The sequence below is a fragment of the Petaurus breviceps genome, unplaced genomic scaffold (assembly GCF_028583685.1).
Source record: "Petaurus breviceps papuanus isolate PSGF00001 unplaced genomic scaffold, PetGlider_PUasm1.0 186, whole genome shotgun sequence".
Taxonomy (NCBI): domain Eukaryota; kingdom Metazoa; phylum Chordata; class Mammalia; order Diprotodontia; family Petauridae; genus Petaurus; species Petaurus breviceps.
Window position 1 is genome coordinate 43,754,417 of NW_027185798.1, and position 17,567 is coordinate 43,771,983.

Here is a 17,567-nt window from a genome sequence, read left to right on the forward strand (position 1 = left end):
AGTGTCCTGCTCTGTAAGTGGGCTGGGATGCTGCTGGGAGGCATGTTCATAGCCACAGTATCAGTTGTGTTTCTCCATTGTTTGCTGTTGCGGATTATCTTTAGGGTGAGGAGAAGGAATCTCTTTGGCTTTTAAGATTTTTCTTGTTGACTCTTAAATCAGTGGCAAATAAGGCTATAACAAAATTACCATTTGTTGAGATGTTATCAAGGGCATTCCTATTCAGACATTGCTGATGGTCCCTTCCAATTCAGATTCTGTGAATTGGCCTCTCTCTTCCTACCACCCCTGACACTGAGCAGCCTTATATTTAAGTAGGGCAGCCGGGAGGTAGGCCCACGAGTAAGGGTAGTCTTCGTTATCTTCATCTAGGAATCTCTTCCTCTGACTGTCTTGGACACTGTACAGGGCAAGGTCAGCTCTGAGGAAAGGGCACACTCTTCCTGCAAATAAAACCCACTGGAGGAGTGGGGATGAGACTGGAAGTCAGTGCCTGCTCACCCTGAAAAACAACCACCACCAAGGGCAGAATGAGAACGAAAAAGCAAAGTGCACAAGTGAGGCAGATTAAGTATTGGTTGACTCCACTTGGGGAAACTGCTTTCTACCTAGTTGGACCACTACCTAAGAACCCAGCAGTAAAACAAATGAGGCAGTAATAACTAATACAAATTTATGAGATAGATAGATGTATACATGGATGGGGAGGGTGTGGGTGCATATCTCTCTGTTTCTCCACACAACATACAAGAACACAGATGGACCCCCATCCTGCAGGTCTGACCCTTGTCCAGCAGGCCCAGTCTCCGGAGAATTGAAGGGACTTGGAGTCTAACAGTTACTTCCAAGAAGACAGATGGACTGTTCACACCTCACCAGTGCCCCACCCCTACTCCAATCCTAAGCCAAGCAGGTGTTCATGGCAGCTTCCCCCTCCCCAAGCTCCCCAAAGGTGTTCTTTCTCCTGTATGCCCAAGAAGTGCCAGGAAGCCAGAGAGGGGAAAAAGAAAAGTGAATCTCTTCTGGGTTCTTTCGTGTAACTCTTCTCTCCACAGAGCCCCTTGCTCTCCTTCCAATGCTGCTCACTGTGCCCTTCCACTGAGTACATGGGAGGTTCCGAGGGAGAAAGCTGCTTGGTATCTTAACACACCTCCTCCTTTGGGCTGGAATACCCCCCAGGACATGCGGGTCCCTTGGGGCAGAGGCAACATAGCACTGTCCATGTCCTTCAGCAGAAGCTGTGGCAGCCCGGGGCTGGGAGTTTGGGGTGCAGGGTGTGCATGCGAGGGTCTTGTGCTGTTGAGTCGGAGGGTTTGGGATGGAGGGGCTGATGAAGTGTGCCATTGCTCAGGTCTGGTCCAGCCACTCTGCCTTCTTGGGGGCCTTGCAGGTGTGGACATCCACAGTGTCCCGGCACTCCTTACAGCGCACAGCACAACACCAGTGGAATTTGCACTCACACTGTGTGACGCGTGTGACTCGGGTTGTATCATAGCCACGGCCACAGCACATGACCTCACATCCATCTGTCCCTCGAGACGTCTTGCTGCACACACGTCCTGCAGTGCCCAGGGACCCTGGGTGGGGGAGAAGAAGAAGATCAACTCTCACTTCATCCCCCTGGGAGTTCTCTTCCCTGCTCCCCACCTCTCACCTAGCCTAGCAAAGGGAGACAAAGAGGAGATCTCGGGCATGAGCTCCTCTTGCACAGTACTGGCACCTTCACATCCCCAAGTCTTCACACAGACCAGATCATCTATGTTCACCTCCATTTTATAGATGAGGAAACTGAGGCCCAGAGAGGCTGAGTGACTTTTGGTCACACAACTAAGAGCTGGGATTCAAACCCAGGTCCCCATGTTGCCTCCTACCTAACATACTTTTCTCCTGCCAATACATGTCCAAATCTCATTTGAAATCCTACCAAATTTCACCTCCTCTAGGAAGTCTTTGCCTCCAGTTCAGGTCCCACTGCATTCCTTTGGCACTTTGGTATTCAGTTTTCATTAAGACATTTTACAAAGACCACAAGTGTGTGTCTCCTGTGCTGTTGTCAGGTGCTAAGAATGGCAAGCTGATGACCATGGTGGAGCATAGACTTTTAGGGAAAGGGATGCCTTTGGGCCCCCCTCACCCTTACTGCAATGGGAAACTCCAGAGGGTAGCAACCATGTTTTCCCCTCCTGTCTCCCCCTCTCCGTGCACAGGAGAGGCTTAACTGGCATTTGCTGGTCCTCATATGCATTCCATCTCCTCTGTCCATGTTTTTATAGAGGTTGTTCCCCATACCTGAGATACTCCCACTTCTAACCTCAACCTCTTGGAATCCTTGGGCTCCTTCAAGATTCAGCTTAAGGGCCATTCCCCAAAGGAAATGTTCCTGAAACCCCCCCCCCCCAGTTGCTTGTGCCCTTCCCCCCTACTTGAAATTATATTTATATTGCTTATCAGTGTATGTGTCCCAATAGAGTAAACACTTGATGGCAGGGATTGTTTCATTTTAGTCTCCCTAGTGCCTAGCACAGTGCCTGAGACATAATCAGTGCTTAATTTATGTTTGTCAAATGAATGAATGAATCTACTATCGTCGAATTTTAGAGTAGGAAATAGCTGAGAGATTGCCTAAAGTGACCTCTATTTAGACATGAGGAACTCAAAGACCCATGAAGTGAAGAAATTTGCCCAGGGTTACACTGTTAGCCAGCCTGAAGACTCCCACACATGCTGTGCCACCTTCCTGCTTTCCTCCTCATCAGGTTTGGGTTTTGCTACTATATCTGATGCATCAAAAGGCCTCTCAATTATTCCTTCTCTCTCCAACCACACCAAAACATCAGCACTGGGGAAACATCTGGTTCTGAGTTAACCCCACTTCCAGGTTTTACCCTGCTACATATGCCATAACTGTCTGCCTATGACCTGCACCCCATGTAGCCCACATTCACCTTCAGTGCTGTTTCAAAAATCTATTATCACAATTCCCCAAGAAACTGGGTGATTGCCTTGACCCCAAAGTAATGAAAATATCAATCTCTGACATGCCTTATATACAGTGTGATTTTTTTAGGTGTGATATTACAGCTTGCTAACCAGGCCCAGGAAAAGAACTTGAGAGCCCAAAAGGTTCATCCTCCTGCCTCCAAACCAGAACCTAGCAGTTGGCACGATGTTCTACACACAGAAAGTGCTAGATGAAGAGAATCCAAAAACAGAAAGCTACATTGGGTAGGAAAGTCAGAAGAGCTTCCCCACCCCATTCTTCCCTAGGAACCCCCTTTCAGGCACCCTGCAAAGAACAAACACTACCCTCTCTGTCTCTCCAGCAAGGCCCCACCCTGCTTCTATGCCCAGTTTTGCTCCAAACCATTTCACTCTCCAAGAACGACAGCGACGGGTAAAAACAAACAGAGGCAGGCAGCTAGTGGACTTCTTCACCTTCACCTCACCTCTCTCCTACTCAAACCAGAGCAGCTGTGCCTGCAGAAAAGACCCTCATGGCAGTAACCAAGAGAGGGAGAGTGCAGGTGATAAGACATGAGTCCTCCCAGATTTACAGGGACTGAAACTGAGGCAGGATCCTATAGGCTTCTTGGGCTAAAAGGGATCTCAGGTCCTCTGAATTACAGTAGTGCCTACTACCTCATGGAGAGACTGTTACTTCCTTTTTAAAAGAAAATTTAAAAATCTCTAGGGAAGCAGACTCCACAACCTCACAAGGTGACAATTCCAGCAACATTCTGACCATCTAAAAGTCCTACCTGCTAGTTGATTTTAATCCCTATGCTACTACATCAAACCCAAATTCTGCTACAGACAAATAACAGCTGTTCCCTGCTCATCTCCAACTGCCCAGAAGGTGTTAGGGAGCTGAAATGCCTGGCAGGGATGGAGACTGGCTCCTTGGATTCTTCCTTTCCCATTACTAAACCTTCAATGTGTTCTCATTGGACGTTTTTGCTTTATTTTTTAAATTAAAGAGACAAAGCCCCACTCTGCAGTATGGACCTCTCGCTCTGCCTCTCAGGAAGTCTCCATTCCAATCCACTGCTGGCTAAATATTCCTAGTGCTTTCCTCTCCATCCATCCCTCTTGCAAATGCCCTCTAACTATTCGAATTCTGCAAGGTCCAGTCTTAAATCTCACCTCCTTCATGACCTCAACCATTTGGGTCCCAAATGATCTGGATTTCTATAGCACTTAAATTACATTTGAAGATATCATGGTATAATGGCAAGAGTACTGGTTCTGGAGGCTTCCTCTTTGTATGACTTTAGGCAAGTTACTTACCCTCCATGATTTCATTTGTAATACAACTTACAGTGAGCCTTTAGATTTGATATCTAGATTCGGTTCTAGATCTGACATCCTGTGATAGGAAGGTGGGTTAGGATTACATTGTAGAGGAACTGAATACAAAGCTAAGAAGCCTTTAGGCCATGACATCTCCCACTATAAGTTATCATTTCATGTCTTTATATCTGCTCTCTCTAGCTGGTCTTCAGAAACATATAGTACCTAGGACAGTACCTTGTATGCCATTGTAGGTATTCATACTTATTAGTAGGGAGGTTGGCTGTCACCTATGGTGCCACCTTCTCTGATTATTCTTAGGTTTGGTAATAAGCTGGTGCTTCCTTCAGGCCCTTCTGGTATTCCTTATTATAACCCCAAGTTACTGGGACAGCAAGGGACTGGCTTAGATCTCCATATTAATAGCTGGAAAATTGTTCTCTTTACCCATTCTCCCTCCACATCTGGCTCTATCTTACTTACCAGCAGCCTTGTCCAGAACACAGTAGTCTGGAGAGTTGTCAAAATAGACAAGGTCGGCCCGAGTGGCATGGCGATAGCCCTGACGGGCAGCAGTAAAGTTGGCGCCATCCTGAGTGGCGGTCACCTGCACAGCCCCATCATAGCGCCTCCGCAGGTAGTCACCAGTCCGGCGGAAGTCAGAGAGTGCATGCCAGCAGGTGCGAAGGGTACAGGAGCCACTAACTCCATGGCACTTACATTCCAGCTTTAGGAATCGACGTACAGCCTGAGTGGGGAGGGAGAAGGAAAAGGCAAGGGGTCAGGGATCACTGTCCATTCTTTAGGATGGCTAAACCAAGGGAGAGAGGGAAGAGAGGGAGAGAGATGGAGAGGGAGGGGGGGGGAAGAGGAAAAAAGAAGAAAAGAAAATGGGAGAGAGAGAGAGAGAGAGAGAGAGAGAGAGAGAGAGAGAGAGAGAGAGAGAGAGGAGTGATGGACAGAATGGGGGAGGGATAGGATGGATTAGGAGTAGGGACAATAAAGAAAAGACTGGAAGTATCAAATAATAAACTAGGAAATAGGAGGTTTAGGGGTCATTTCCTCCATCCAATTACTCAACAAGCATTTATTAAGAGCCTACTTGTACCAGGCCCCAGGCTGGGTGCAAAGTGAAAAGTGAAGCCATCTAGCTTGAAGGAGCACCCAGTAGCTCCTATGTATTCTTTAAAGCCCAGCTCATATTTTACCTCTTCTGGGAAGGTTTTCCCACAATCACTCTAAACCATAGAATCCCTTCTCCTCTAAATTCCTTTGGCATCTGTCTCCTGGTGAAATAGGAAGAATGCTGGATTTGGAATCAGAGGAACTGGGTTTGACTCGGCTCAGTTACTACCTTGTATGAGCTAAGTAAGTCACCTGACTCTTCTGAGCCTCAGTTTTTTGTAAAATTAGGGGGCAGGGCTAGGTGACCTCCATGTTTCCTTCCAGATCTAAATCTGTGATCCAATACCCTTTGCCAGACAAGTCAGAACTTTATTCTTTACCATTACACTGTCTGGAATCATTCCCTTAATTAACTCCAGTAACGTATGGTGCTACTTTTTTTTTTAAGTACATACGAAATTTATTTGTATTTTTTCCAGTATTTCTAGCAGAATGTAAGCTTCTTGAAGGCAGGAACTGTTTTGCTTTGTCTTTGATTCCACATCACCTAGTTCAGTGCTGGCACACAGGTAGGTGTTTAACAAATGGTTGTGACTGACCTAAAAGTTCATGGGAAGAGGGAGCTGACTTGGTTTGTTTTCATTCAGCATTCAGTGATCAAAAAACATTTGCAGAGCTTCTGCTGTGTGGACACCACCATGCTTATAAATGGGGAAGATACAAAATTCATTATATAAGGTATAGTCCTTTCCCTTATGGAGCTTACAGTCTCTGCTGCTTCCTCTGCACCCCCACAACACCTACCACAAACTCATCCACATAGGAGCATAGGAATTATGTAAAAAACAAACAAACGTGTTGCTTGACTGGGAAGGGATTTTGTTTTCCTAAGAAATGTCTTAAGACATTTTTCCTCCTACCACTTTTGAATTTTACCCAAAGCCCTAGCAGTGACCCCCTCAGCACGACTCTGGATGAACAGTTGGACCCACCCAGACACACATGTATAGACTGACCGTACGGCCACAGCGATTGTTGTGCAAGTTCATGAGGGCCCGCGCATCCTTGAGCCTCTTCTCCTTTGCATCCACAAAGGCCTTGGCAAAGCGGACCCCATAGTGGATGTTGTCACTGCAGCCACCCCAGTCAAAGTCTCCACGCTGATCTCGGTCCCGACCGCGTGTGTAAGGGTCACAGCTGCACACACTGAGCTCACCCTGGCTGCAGGCCCGAGTGATGGCGTGGACCACACCTGCTGATGAGATGGCATACACGAAAGCCGCCTCCCGGCTGCCTAGAGTGGGGCAGGAAGAGGGGAATTGAGAGAGAAGGCCCAAGACTGTCTTCATCCCATGATCATCCTTCCAGAAGTTCCCCTTGCTCACAATCCCTTCTCAACTCACCCATGCACCACACTACTCCTTACCATACCTCATGACCTTTAGGCCACTTTCTAGATATGTCTGTCCATCCCTTCATTCTGGGCACTAACTCTTAACCCTCGAGTGAGTCCAGTAACCCAGACAGTGAGAGATTAGCTCTGGACTTGGTATCAGAAGACCTAGGTTCAAATCCAGGCTCTCCTCCTCATTAGCTTTGTAATTATGAGTAATTATGTAATTAATATTTGTTCATCTACCTCACAGAGTTATTGTGAAGATGCTTTGCACACCTGAAAATAATATATCATAGGATCATAGAATTTTGAGTTGCTAAGGACCATTAGAGATCAGCTAGGCCAATCTCCCCGTTTTACAAATGAGAAAACTGAATCCAGGAGAAAGAAAGGAAGTGATTTGTCTAGGGGTCCATGACTAGTAAGCAGCAGAGTGGTGTAATGGAAAGAACTGGACTTGGGAGTCAGAGGGCCTGAGATCTCCCCCCAATTCTTCTAACGGCACTTTTTTTTTGAGCAGTGTTCCTGTCACCATGTCATACTTGACTCTGAATTAGTATTGGATGAAGCCAATACCTCTCCTCCCTCCTCCTCCTTCCCTAGTGCTAGACGGCTCTCCTGTGAGCCTTGGTCCAGCTAGCCTAGTAACCTGAGGCTTCTTCTGCTCCCTCTCTTACCAGACAGTTTTAACACTAAAGCCCCAGACCACAGTCAGACTTAGAGAAGAGGAAGACATCAGCTTGGAGAGCCACTGACACTTTCTGCTGGCTTCCTTTACCTCAGTGTCCTCCTGAATCCTGAGGGCTGAGCTCTCTCCTCTTCCCTTCTTGTTCCTTGCTGTTTCTCTCAGCCTTTCTCCTGGCTCATCATAGAGTTTAGCCCAGACGAGCTTTCCCTGCTGAGCAGGGGCCAGGACAGTTCTCCAAATATTTACATATCCCCTTTCTGTTTACCCCTTGTTCCCATTACTGCCAGGGTTGGGTGGGGGCAGGATACCCCCTCCCTGGTCCCTAGCCCTGAAGTAGATAGAGGGATTGCAAGGGCCAACAGGGAAGCAGGAAACATTCCACAGCCCCTAAATACTCCTCTATCTCACATGACTTAGAGCTGGGGTAAATAGAGGTATAGCATGTGTCTGGGGAAGACATGGATCTTGCAACAGCCCCTGGCACATGGGGTTTAGAGGGTCTCTTGTCCATTGGGGTAAGAAGAGGGACTGTAGTCAGAGGAAGTCCAAACTGAGGGTCTATTCTCAGTTGAATTCACAGTGTGATATCCTCCTCCTCCTTATCATTATAATCTCTAATATTTATGAGAGTTTTAAGGTTTTCAAAGCAGTCTATATGTCTGCATGCACACATACATATATAACATAGATATAGATTGCCGTTTGAGTCTCCTAATAATCCTGTAAGGCAAGTCCATTTCCCCAGTTTTACAAATGAGGAAATGAGGTGAGAAAGAGTAAATAATTTACCCAGGGTCCCAAAGCTAAGAATGTCTGAGAGGGGAACCAAACTCTGGCTTTCTCAACTCCAACTTCTATCCCCTCTGCTAGAGGTGTCAAATTCTCTGCCAGCAAAACCCCCAATTACTGCAGGAACCAGATTAAAGTGTTACAAGGAAATGTGTTATGAAAAAAATAAAATGTAGCACAAATAATGTTAATTTGTGGTTTCCTAAGAACCCCAAATGGGATCAAGAAAAGTCAGACATGACTGAAACGGTTGTCAACAAGCAGCTGTTTGGGTTGGACACTACGGCCCTATACCAAGCTGCTTTGGTTATGGAAAGTGTTGGACATGAAGTCTCAGGATATGTTTGATTCCCAGTCCTGGCCCGTATTACCTGTTGGGACCATGGGCAATTCACCTAACATCTATGGATCTGTTTCCTTATTTACAACATGAAGCGATTAGATTTAGTGACCTTCCACTTTCCCTAGTTATGAACTGGGGTGGGGGGGAATAATCTTCTCCCCTTCCTCTTGCCACCCCAAGGCCGTGGAGAGAAGGGAATGAGATGGGAGTCAAAAAGGAAAGGGTAAAAAGAAGGGCACCCTACTTCTGAGCATAACCCGGCCAAAGACGGTGTGGTCGCGGTCCAGAGTTGTGCAGTTCCAGCGGTGATGACGGAACTGGTGCTGGCACTCGCGGATCCAATCCCGGGCCCCCTCACCCAGGGAGCGCATGATGTCAGGGTATCGCTGGCACAACTGGCGCTGCCGGCTCACCAGCCCAGGGATGTTGTCACAGATCACCCGGGCCCCCAGTGCCCCGATATACCTGCAGGGAGTGGAGGGCACAGCATTGCTGGGAGCGCCCCAGACAGGGTCACTTTCAGCCTCAACAATGAATGAGTGGGACTAGGGGGTGAGTTAGCTGCCTAGCTCTCAACAATCATCCTGCCCCTGCTTCCACTAGTGGTGGTGGTAATAATTAGCTAACATTCACATGGAGTTTTAAGGTCTGCAAAGCACTTTGCATATGTTATTTAATTTGATACTTTGTGAGATAGGTGCTATTATTATCTCCATTTTGCAGATGAGGAGACTGAGGCTGAGAGGTTATGTAATTTGTCCTGGGTTACAGAGCTAAGAAATTGTCTGAAACAGAATTTGAACTCAGGCCTTCCTATCTCTAAGTCCAGCACCCTAGCTACCATCCTGGCCCAGCTCTAGTATAGGGAGGACAGTATGGTATGCAGAAACAAGGCAGAATTTTCCTTCGCCCAGTTGGATTCTTGTCATAGACAAGAAATGAATGGTCTCATCTCTTATCACCCAGGCCAAATGCTCAAGTCTAACACATGTAGTAAAGCCACAGGCATGTCACAGATACTGACAGGTAGTTTATTTGATAAATGCTAACGACTTTGGAGACAAAAACGCGAGGCCAAAATGATACTTCGGTATACAAAGGACCTGTGTTCGAAATATGACTGTGCCTGGGTCAAGGCACTTCACACCTTGGTCTCTTCATCTGTGACCTGAAGAGGTGGCTTCCCCTCTAAATCTGTGATTCCATGGGCCTTTCCTGAACCCACATGAAGGTGGCCTCCCTCTCTCCCTGTCTGCACTGGACTAGGGTGGAAGGCAAAAATAGAAATGAAGAATAGCAGGAGTGGTGTTTGTGTGGAAGGGTGGTGAATGGCAGCCCGGGGCAAGTTTATAACATACTACTGAGCGATGTTTCTGGTTCTGGATTGACCCACGTGGCTGGGAATCCAATGTTTCCAAACTCTGAGTTTGGAAGAGACCCTCCCTTCCAAGTCTACTCTTCCGTCCTTCCTTCCCTCCCTCCCTTGTCTTCAGGAGACCAGCCAAATATTAACCCTTCTACCCAGGATGGCCATGAGTCCTCCTGCCCCACCTTCCCCTTCCCTTGCAATCATTCCCACCGGGGGAATCTCCACTTCCTGAACAGGGATACTCTTCTCCTTTACTGTGGTAAAGTGACTTTTAAAGTCCCTGTCCCCTCCTTCCCAGGCCAAACCAAAGGGCACTGTGCCCTGGGATTGCTGTACAGGCAAAGATTCGGCTTCAAAGGGACCAAGCAGTTCCCACACCCCAAATTCCAGTCTCAATTCTCATCAGCTCAGCACTATACCAGCTATGACATGCCTGAGGCTTGGCTTAGCCAGTGAAAGTGGCCAGAGAATAAGACAGAGGGACAGGAAGGTGACTTCAGCTAGGTAGAGATTTTCCCTCTGGGCCCAAATATATTCAACTCCACAGCACATTCCCAGGGGTACTGTCCTAATTCCTTTCACCCATAAACCCACCAATCCAGACCCTGCCCAGAAGTCAGGGATCTATGCTCACATTTGCTTCTTTCTCTCCAGTTTGGCTCCATTCTCCTCTTGTTCCCCGAGTTTACCTACCTCAGAAAGCATTCCATAACTCTGAGGAGGTCTTTGTCTCCTCCTTTGTAAATGAATAAAAACCCAAAGGGTGTGTGCGTGTGTGTCTGTGTGTGTGTGCATCTTATCTCAGGGTCAAGAGCTCTCTCCAGAGCAGGTGGGAGTCAGGCGCTACTGCAGACACCCCTGGCTGCCAGAAAAGCCGTGGCTGTGAATAAGACTGTGGTTTGGGAACAGCCCCAGAATCTGGTGGGGACCAAGGGGTGTTTATGACATCTTGGGCCCTGTGTACTCTGTCCCCTTCTTCGCCCTCCCCCACCCCAGTCTCAATCATTCCCACCATGGAATCTCCACCCCTGAGTTGGGATCACCACTGGCAAAACCAAATCAAACAAACACAGCCAAAGCCAGATGCCTTCTGGTGAGTGTGGCCGGCCAGGCTGATGGGACCCATCTGTCCCCCCAGGGAGGGAAAGACAGAGAAGGCTGGCTGCTAACAAATCCCATGGAATCAGCATCCCTGGTTCTGTCCATCAGGGCAACAGCTTCCAGGAACAAACAAAATAAACTCCCCAGGCCTAGCCTGGGAGGGACTGCCTGACGCACAGACCCAGAGTTACACCCACCACTGAGATGCTTTGTTTGGAGAGGAGAGAAATGAGTTGGAGCTACTCCCTTTCCCAATACCACTTCATTCCCCTAGTTTAGGTCTGGAATATTGCTCTAGGGACTAGAATTTGGGGGCATCCAAAGCTTGGAGAAATACTACAACCTCTCATCATGAGGACCTTGGTTGCAATGGGTCAAGTTATTTCAGGAAAGTTCTTTTGGATATCTAGCTTTAATTAATCCCTTTTGATACAGCCCATACTGGTCTTTCTTGTTCTATCTATTCTTAGTGAGGTAAGAAACATTTAGTCCCATTCTCCCCTACCCTTCCTGTCAAGAAAATGGCTATTCAGTTCTCCCAGGCCCCAGCCTTCAGGTTTTCTTCTAGACCTTGCTGTGATCCTTATTGGACTGTGGCTGCTTACCATTTCTTCCCCCTGCCTTTTCTCTACCCCTATCTTCCTCATCTCTAAACTTCCAGATACTTTCTACCTCCTGATCCTGCCTTCTCATTTCCATGGATTAGCACTCATGTTCCTATCCTGTCCTTTAAGGAAGTCTAGACAAATCCTATCTTGTATCAAATACTCCCTTCCTGATTCTGTTTCCATCGTCCAGAAATTCTATTCATATATAATTTGTTTCTTTGGAAATGAGACATCCTATATCTCTGAAGACAGAGACCCTCTACCCTGTTTCTCCTTTCTCAGGATCTTTCCATGGCCGATAGTACTAGACTTATGCATACAAGGTGTGTGTGTGTGTGTGTGTGTGTGTGTGTGTGTATGAGGTGTCTTCAGGACCTACCCACCCCAATCTTTATTTTCCTTTTGCTTTCCTTTCTTGATTTCCTCAGGGATCTAGGCTAAGGCTTCCCTATGCTTTCCTCCTTTCTATCCCATTATCCTAGGAAAATTCATGATAACAGACTGCACCTGCTAGGGGTTTATGTCCCCATTTCTACTTCCTGTCCTAAGAGTCATAAAGAGAGGGAACTGTTCCCTTCCTTCTACCCTAGAAAGAGGTGTCTGGTGCTATAGAAAATGATTATGAATTTTGAACTTCCTAGTGGGCAATCAGGTGTTTCCCCAAGGGCTTATGGGGAAAGCTATCATTTTTGTTCTTTTTTAAAAGAGAAAAGTACTCTTGCAAATTTTGAAAAATTGGCATTGAAAAAGTGGCTGCCCTGGCTGCTAAGGACATTGGTCTAGGCTCTGTAGTCAGGTGTAGAAGGTAGGCAGAAAGGATAGGAAGGCTGGAAAAGCCTCCTTGATACTATTGCCCTCAGCCCCAGCCCCGGCTCCTTTTTTTCCTTTTCACAGGGGCAGCTGTGCCCCTTCTATATCTCTCCTTATACTGGAGTGTGGCTTTCCCCACCCAGCCTCCACCCAGGATTCTTCCGAGATTCTTTAATGTGAACCACGTGTAAGAGGAGGAAGAAGGAAGGGAAAGGGGTGAGAATAGTCATGAATCTCTAAGATATGTTCCCAATGGGGAGACCATCATGAACCCAACAAGGTCTACACTTAGGGGAAAAAACTACCAATACAACTAAGAACCATTTGAGTGATGATCCCTCCTTATTCAAACATCCAGGCTGTGCCCTGGATAATTTTCCATATGGGCAGGGGCCAGACAACGGTCCTCAGAAACACCGACAAACTGGGCAGAAATGTCCTCTCCTGTTTTGGGGAAGTGTGTATGTAGGAGTGATCTGAGGTGAGGGAAGCAGCCTTTACCCCTCTGAGCCTGTAGACAGCCTAGGCCTTCTGAAGGTATGTTTTGATCTCAACCCTGAACTTTCAAAAGCTTTGTTCCTTCCCACCCTCCACCCCCTTCTCCATCTTCCCTTTTGTAAAAAGGAATGCTTCAAGCCAGATGTAAGATACCAATGCAATATGGTTCCCCCATCCAGAACCCCCTCCCTTTTCCCAACATGCAGAGATAAAAAGATCCAAAAGAGAGATTTTTCTGAAACAGGAAAAAGGGGGGGTGGTTGGGGGGCCTGAGCATCTTGAAATGATAGGAATCTCTAGCAGAACTCCATGGCCCCTCAGCCTGCTACTCCAACCCCCATCCCAACTCTTCCAGCCAAGACTCAGACAAGGGGGAAAGCCACAGGGGAGGGTATGGTAAGAAAAAGAGGGGTATTCTGGGAGGAAAGGGAAGTGGGTATGGGTAGAGAGGTGCTATTCCTGAGTAGAGTGCCGTTTGGCTTCTGTTCCTATGTAAGTGTATTGGGGGGGGGGAGATGAAGGCAGAGGGTAGCTAGAGAGATATTTGGGGGCAGAGTACGGTTGTGGTTTTTTTTTTTTTGTGTGTGTGTGAGTAGCCAACACAGCTCCATTAGAGGTGTGGGTGTGTGTGTGTGTGTGTGTGTGTGTGTGTGTGTGTGCTGGAGGGACAAGTATGGAGAAAAATGGACATCTAATTGCTTTTTAAAGGGATTGTGTCCTTTATGGAATGAGAGGCTGGGACGGGGATGGGAACACTGGCAAGAAGTGAGATAGGAAAAGAGAGACAGAAGAGATAGACCATAGCTTTCCCTGGAGTGAGACAGAGACCTCTGCCCTAGAGAAGTGGGGGGTGGGAGTTGAAGGGGGAAGGGAGTAGAAAGAAGAGGGAAATGGATGGGATACTTTCAACAACTATTCCTGCTGGGAAGATTGAGTCAAATACCCGGATTATGTAAACCAAAATGATCTTTCAAAAAAACTTTAAGCACGTAGTTTTGATTCAGTTTAATTTTTCCTCACTCACCACACTGATTGAGCGCGGCGGTTGCCTCACTCGGGAAGGTTTCTTTTATAAATTGGGGTGGATGATGGAGAAGGAAATGGTGAGTTACCCAGCTTTTCCCTTCCCCTATTGCCTTGAAACTGGCAACCCCAGCCTCTGTCTCTAGGCTGAAGAGAAAATCAAGAGTATCGCTTTGCCCAGGCAAAGCCTCATTAGCTCCTCCTGGAGCCCTTGGGATACTAGAGAAATTGAGCCACTAGGAAGCGGTTCCTCTTGTAGTGTACCCCTGGAGAAAAAGCTTTGGGCCAAGGAAAGCCAAGTGCGGTCGGTTCCCAGGGGGCCGGCCAGAGCGTGAGGAGAGAGCAGCCTTTCCTTTTCACTCCTCTAGTGGTCCCCGCCCCACCTGGTCTCACATCCCACTCCACCAACACTCACCACCAGGACGCATCTATGCGAGGCGGCAGCGTAAGCAACAGCAGTAACAGACAGGCGAGGCCAAGGCGGGCAGGGACTCCAGGGCCGTCGGGTGCCGCTGCCCGGGCAGGGAATCTGTGCGCCGGAGCGAAGGCGGGAGGTGGGAGCCGGGCTCGCCTACGGAGGAGCTGGGAGGCTTCCTCCGTTCTGCCCTGGCTCAGCATAGCTCCCCGAGGGCTCTCCCCCTGCGCGTCCCGGGGTGGGGCAGAGCGCAGGACTGGGGGCGCGGGGACGGGACCCCAGCCCGGGTGACCCTCAAGCCGTTCCAACCTCCCCCCAGCAGGGGCCCATGGACCGCACCGACAGTGGGGCGCCCGGGTGGGCGCCAGTTATCCGGGGTTCAGTGGCCTAGGGCCGCGGAGCGCAGTGGTCAGGACAGCTGTGCCCACCACGCTGAGAATGGTGTCGGGGGCCAGCAGTGTGACTCGAGACTCCGAGGAACTGCGTGCGGCGCCGAGGGCGTCTTGGGGTGTGCTGTCTGGGATCGGGGCCGGAGGCAGGGGATCTGGCCACAGCTGACGGCGCGCTCTATACAGGATGCGGTGTCCGGGGGGTCTGCGGCGCAGTGCCGAGTGGGGCTGCGGGGCCGGGCGGTGCGGACAACCCCTCTGGCCGCGGGCTCTCATTGGACGGCGCCGGGCGGGGCTGCGGCCAGGGACACGCGCGGCCCTCAGGGCGGCCCCGCCTGGGGCCCCGAGCAGAGGCGCGCTCCACCACCCCAGGTGTCGCCGCTGCCGTTGCCCCCGCCTCCCTCTTCCCACTCCCCTTCTGCGCTGCGCCCCCCACCTGCTCGGGCGAGACGGGACGGGGCGGTGCAGCTCACTCCATGCGCTCCAAGCGCCAGGGCCCAGTGGACGCCGCGTCTCCGGGTCCTAGCGCCCCTCTCTCCCTCCCAAACCTGCTTTTACGGGGAGCATTGCAATGCTTGGAGGGGGGTAGTGGGGTGGGGCCTGTGGGCTTTTCTCCCTGACCCCCCCAGTCTCTACGCAACAGGAGAAGAAAAGAGGAACGCACTCGGACACCCAGCCTCTTTCTCCACCCTCACAGTAAAATGGGGAGAATCCAATCTGCCAAGGGAGAGATACGGAAAATCGAGTGAAAAAGCAGAGTTCAGAGCTGCCAACAGGGGCGCTGTTGCCGAGATGGTTATCAATCCCGCTAATCCGAAGCATGTGTTCTCAAGGCCCCTCTCCTTTCCTTCAGAACCAGGGTCCATTCTCCTGCACCCGAGCCCTCTGAGTGGCTCTGAGAGGCAGGGACTGCCTCAACTCTAAATCGTACACCATCCCTTTCCTCCTCTTCCACCGATCCCTATCCCCTAACACTCGGGCTATGCTAGGGCCAGAGCTGTGCTCCTCTGTGACCAGAGCGCTAGGGAAGCGGGGGACCCTGGAAGGTCTAGACCTGCCCTCCTGGAGCCGAGCACCTGGGAAGGGATGATGGGGACGGTGTTATCCCGAGTTGGAATGACAATGACTAACTGGGAATGGGGTAGGGGGCAGCGCTGTTTCTGGATGAGTACGAGGTCTCTCCTTTTCCTGTCTTCAGGATTAGCAGCTCTCAGTTTCCCTTCGTTCTCCTGACCGCGTACACGGGTCCCTCACCCCCTCGGGCGGAGCTGCGCTGAGTGTGAATGAATCAAAAACAGCTGGGCGGCTTTCCCTATACTAGAGGCCGAGTGGGGGTCCCGGTGAAAGAAGGTCCTGGAGTTCGCTCCCCCCCCAGTGCACTGCAACTCTAAGTCAACGGACTGTGAGACCCTGCTCAGCTACATTCGTTACCTCCTTGAAGGACTGGGACGGGGAGGAGAGGTGGATTGGGGCGGGGTGGAGAAATCATTGCCCCACAACTGGTCCTCTAAGCTCATGAATTCGCCGGGAGGTCTCTGGCAGAAAAACGCTCCCTCCTCCCCTTTTTGTAAGTCTTCTTTGGCGCTGAATTTCTAGAAGATTTGGTTCCTGACTGGCTAGGATACTGCAGGCTGACCTTTTCACCTTCCCGAGCCTCAGTTTCTCCGTTGTTCTCTGTGATGTACCTCTCTCCCATCCCCGCCCCCCTTCCCCGGTTAGTCGCAGCTCAGGGCTCATGATTTATCTCTACTATAAATGTCCTGATGTAAACACTGTACCCCGGCTGGTCCTCCCACCCCCCAACTCCGCCGGCCCCTCACCCCAAAGAGGCTCCGCGAGTGTGGGGAGCTGTGGGGACAAGCGCGGGTGTGAGCCGACAGGGAGCAGCTGGCCCAGACCAAGGCTGAAGCCGCCCCAGGCAAAGGCGGAGCGGGACGACTTGGGGAGGGGCTCCTCCAAGAAGCCCACTGACCTTTTCCTCACCCCCCAAGGTGCTATGTTAGCGCCCCACCCTCATTCAGCTCCAACCTCAGCTTGGATGTTGTACGAAGAAGGATGTTGAACTGCCCAGGAGATGGGGGGCAGGGGGCGGGGGAAAGGGAGTAGCGGAGCTGAGAGAGACGGAAAATCGGAAGGTGAAGTAGGGGGTCTTCAAGGGGCCACTGAACTAGACCTTCTCCACCCCTCCAAGTTTAGAATTAGGACTAGGATAGTGGCTTTGGGGATAACCCTGCTCTCCACCTCGTCCCCACTTTAGCTAATGCTTTCGTTCCTCTGAGACAGGGGATCATTCTATTAGGGTCCTTGCCATTTTCCTCAAGAGTTCAGCCCTTTTCCCCAACGTTTCCTTCCTTTACCCTTCCCCCCTTTGCAGCCCCTGGCGGGACACGAAGCATGCATCTTTAGTCTCCTGGCTGCCTTTCCCACACTCACCCCATGTGGTCAGAACTGGGTGTGACCCTGGAGCTATCCACTTCTTTTCTGCACTTGGGTGGGGGTGGGGGCTGCCGATGATCACATCAGCCCTAACCTTGGGCTGGCCTCATCCACACTGGCCAACAGTGCACTTGTGAAACCTATTTGGTTCTTGCTGTCTATACAGTCTGGTAACATCACTAGCTAAGAGGGACATTAAGTACCTGTAGAGCCAAACAGTGGGAGAGATTTAAATCACTTTGCAAAGCCCTGCCATTTCTATCGTGAAGGAATAACCTTGAAGTCAG

General features: G+C 49.8%; 1 protein-coding gene across 1 annotated transcript; it reads right to left on the reverse strand.

The window, feature by feature from the left end:
* Window positions 1–661: 661 nt before the first annotated feature.
* Window positions 662–14,807, reverse strand: WNT2B (Wnt family member 2B). Its single transcript, XM_069090363.1, has 5 exons — window positions 14,456–14,807; window positions 8,876–9,096; window positions 6,432–6,709; window positions 4,774–5,038; window positions 662–1,577 (listed from the first exon to the last, which is right to left on the reverse strand). The coding sequence occupies exons 1-5, from the start codon at window positions 14,656–14,658 to the stop codon at window positions 1,348–1,350; spliced, it is 1,197 nt and encodes a 398-aa protein (XP_068946464.1). The 5' UTR covers window positions 14,659–14,807; the 3' UTR covers window positions 662–1,347.
* Between the last annotated feature and the right edge of the window lie 2,760 nt (window positions 14,808–17,567).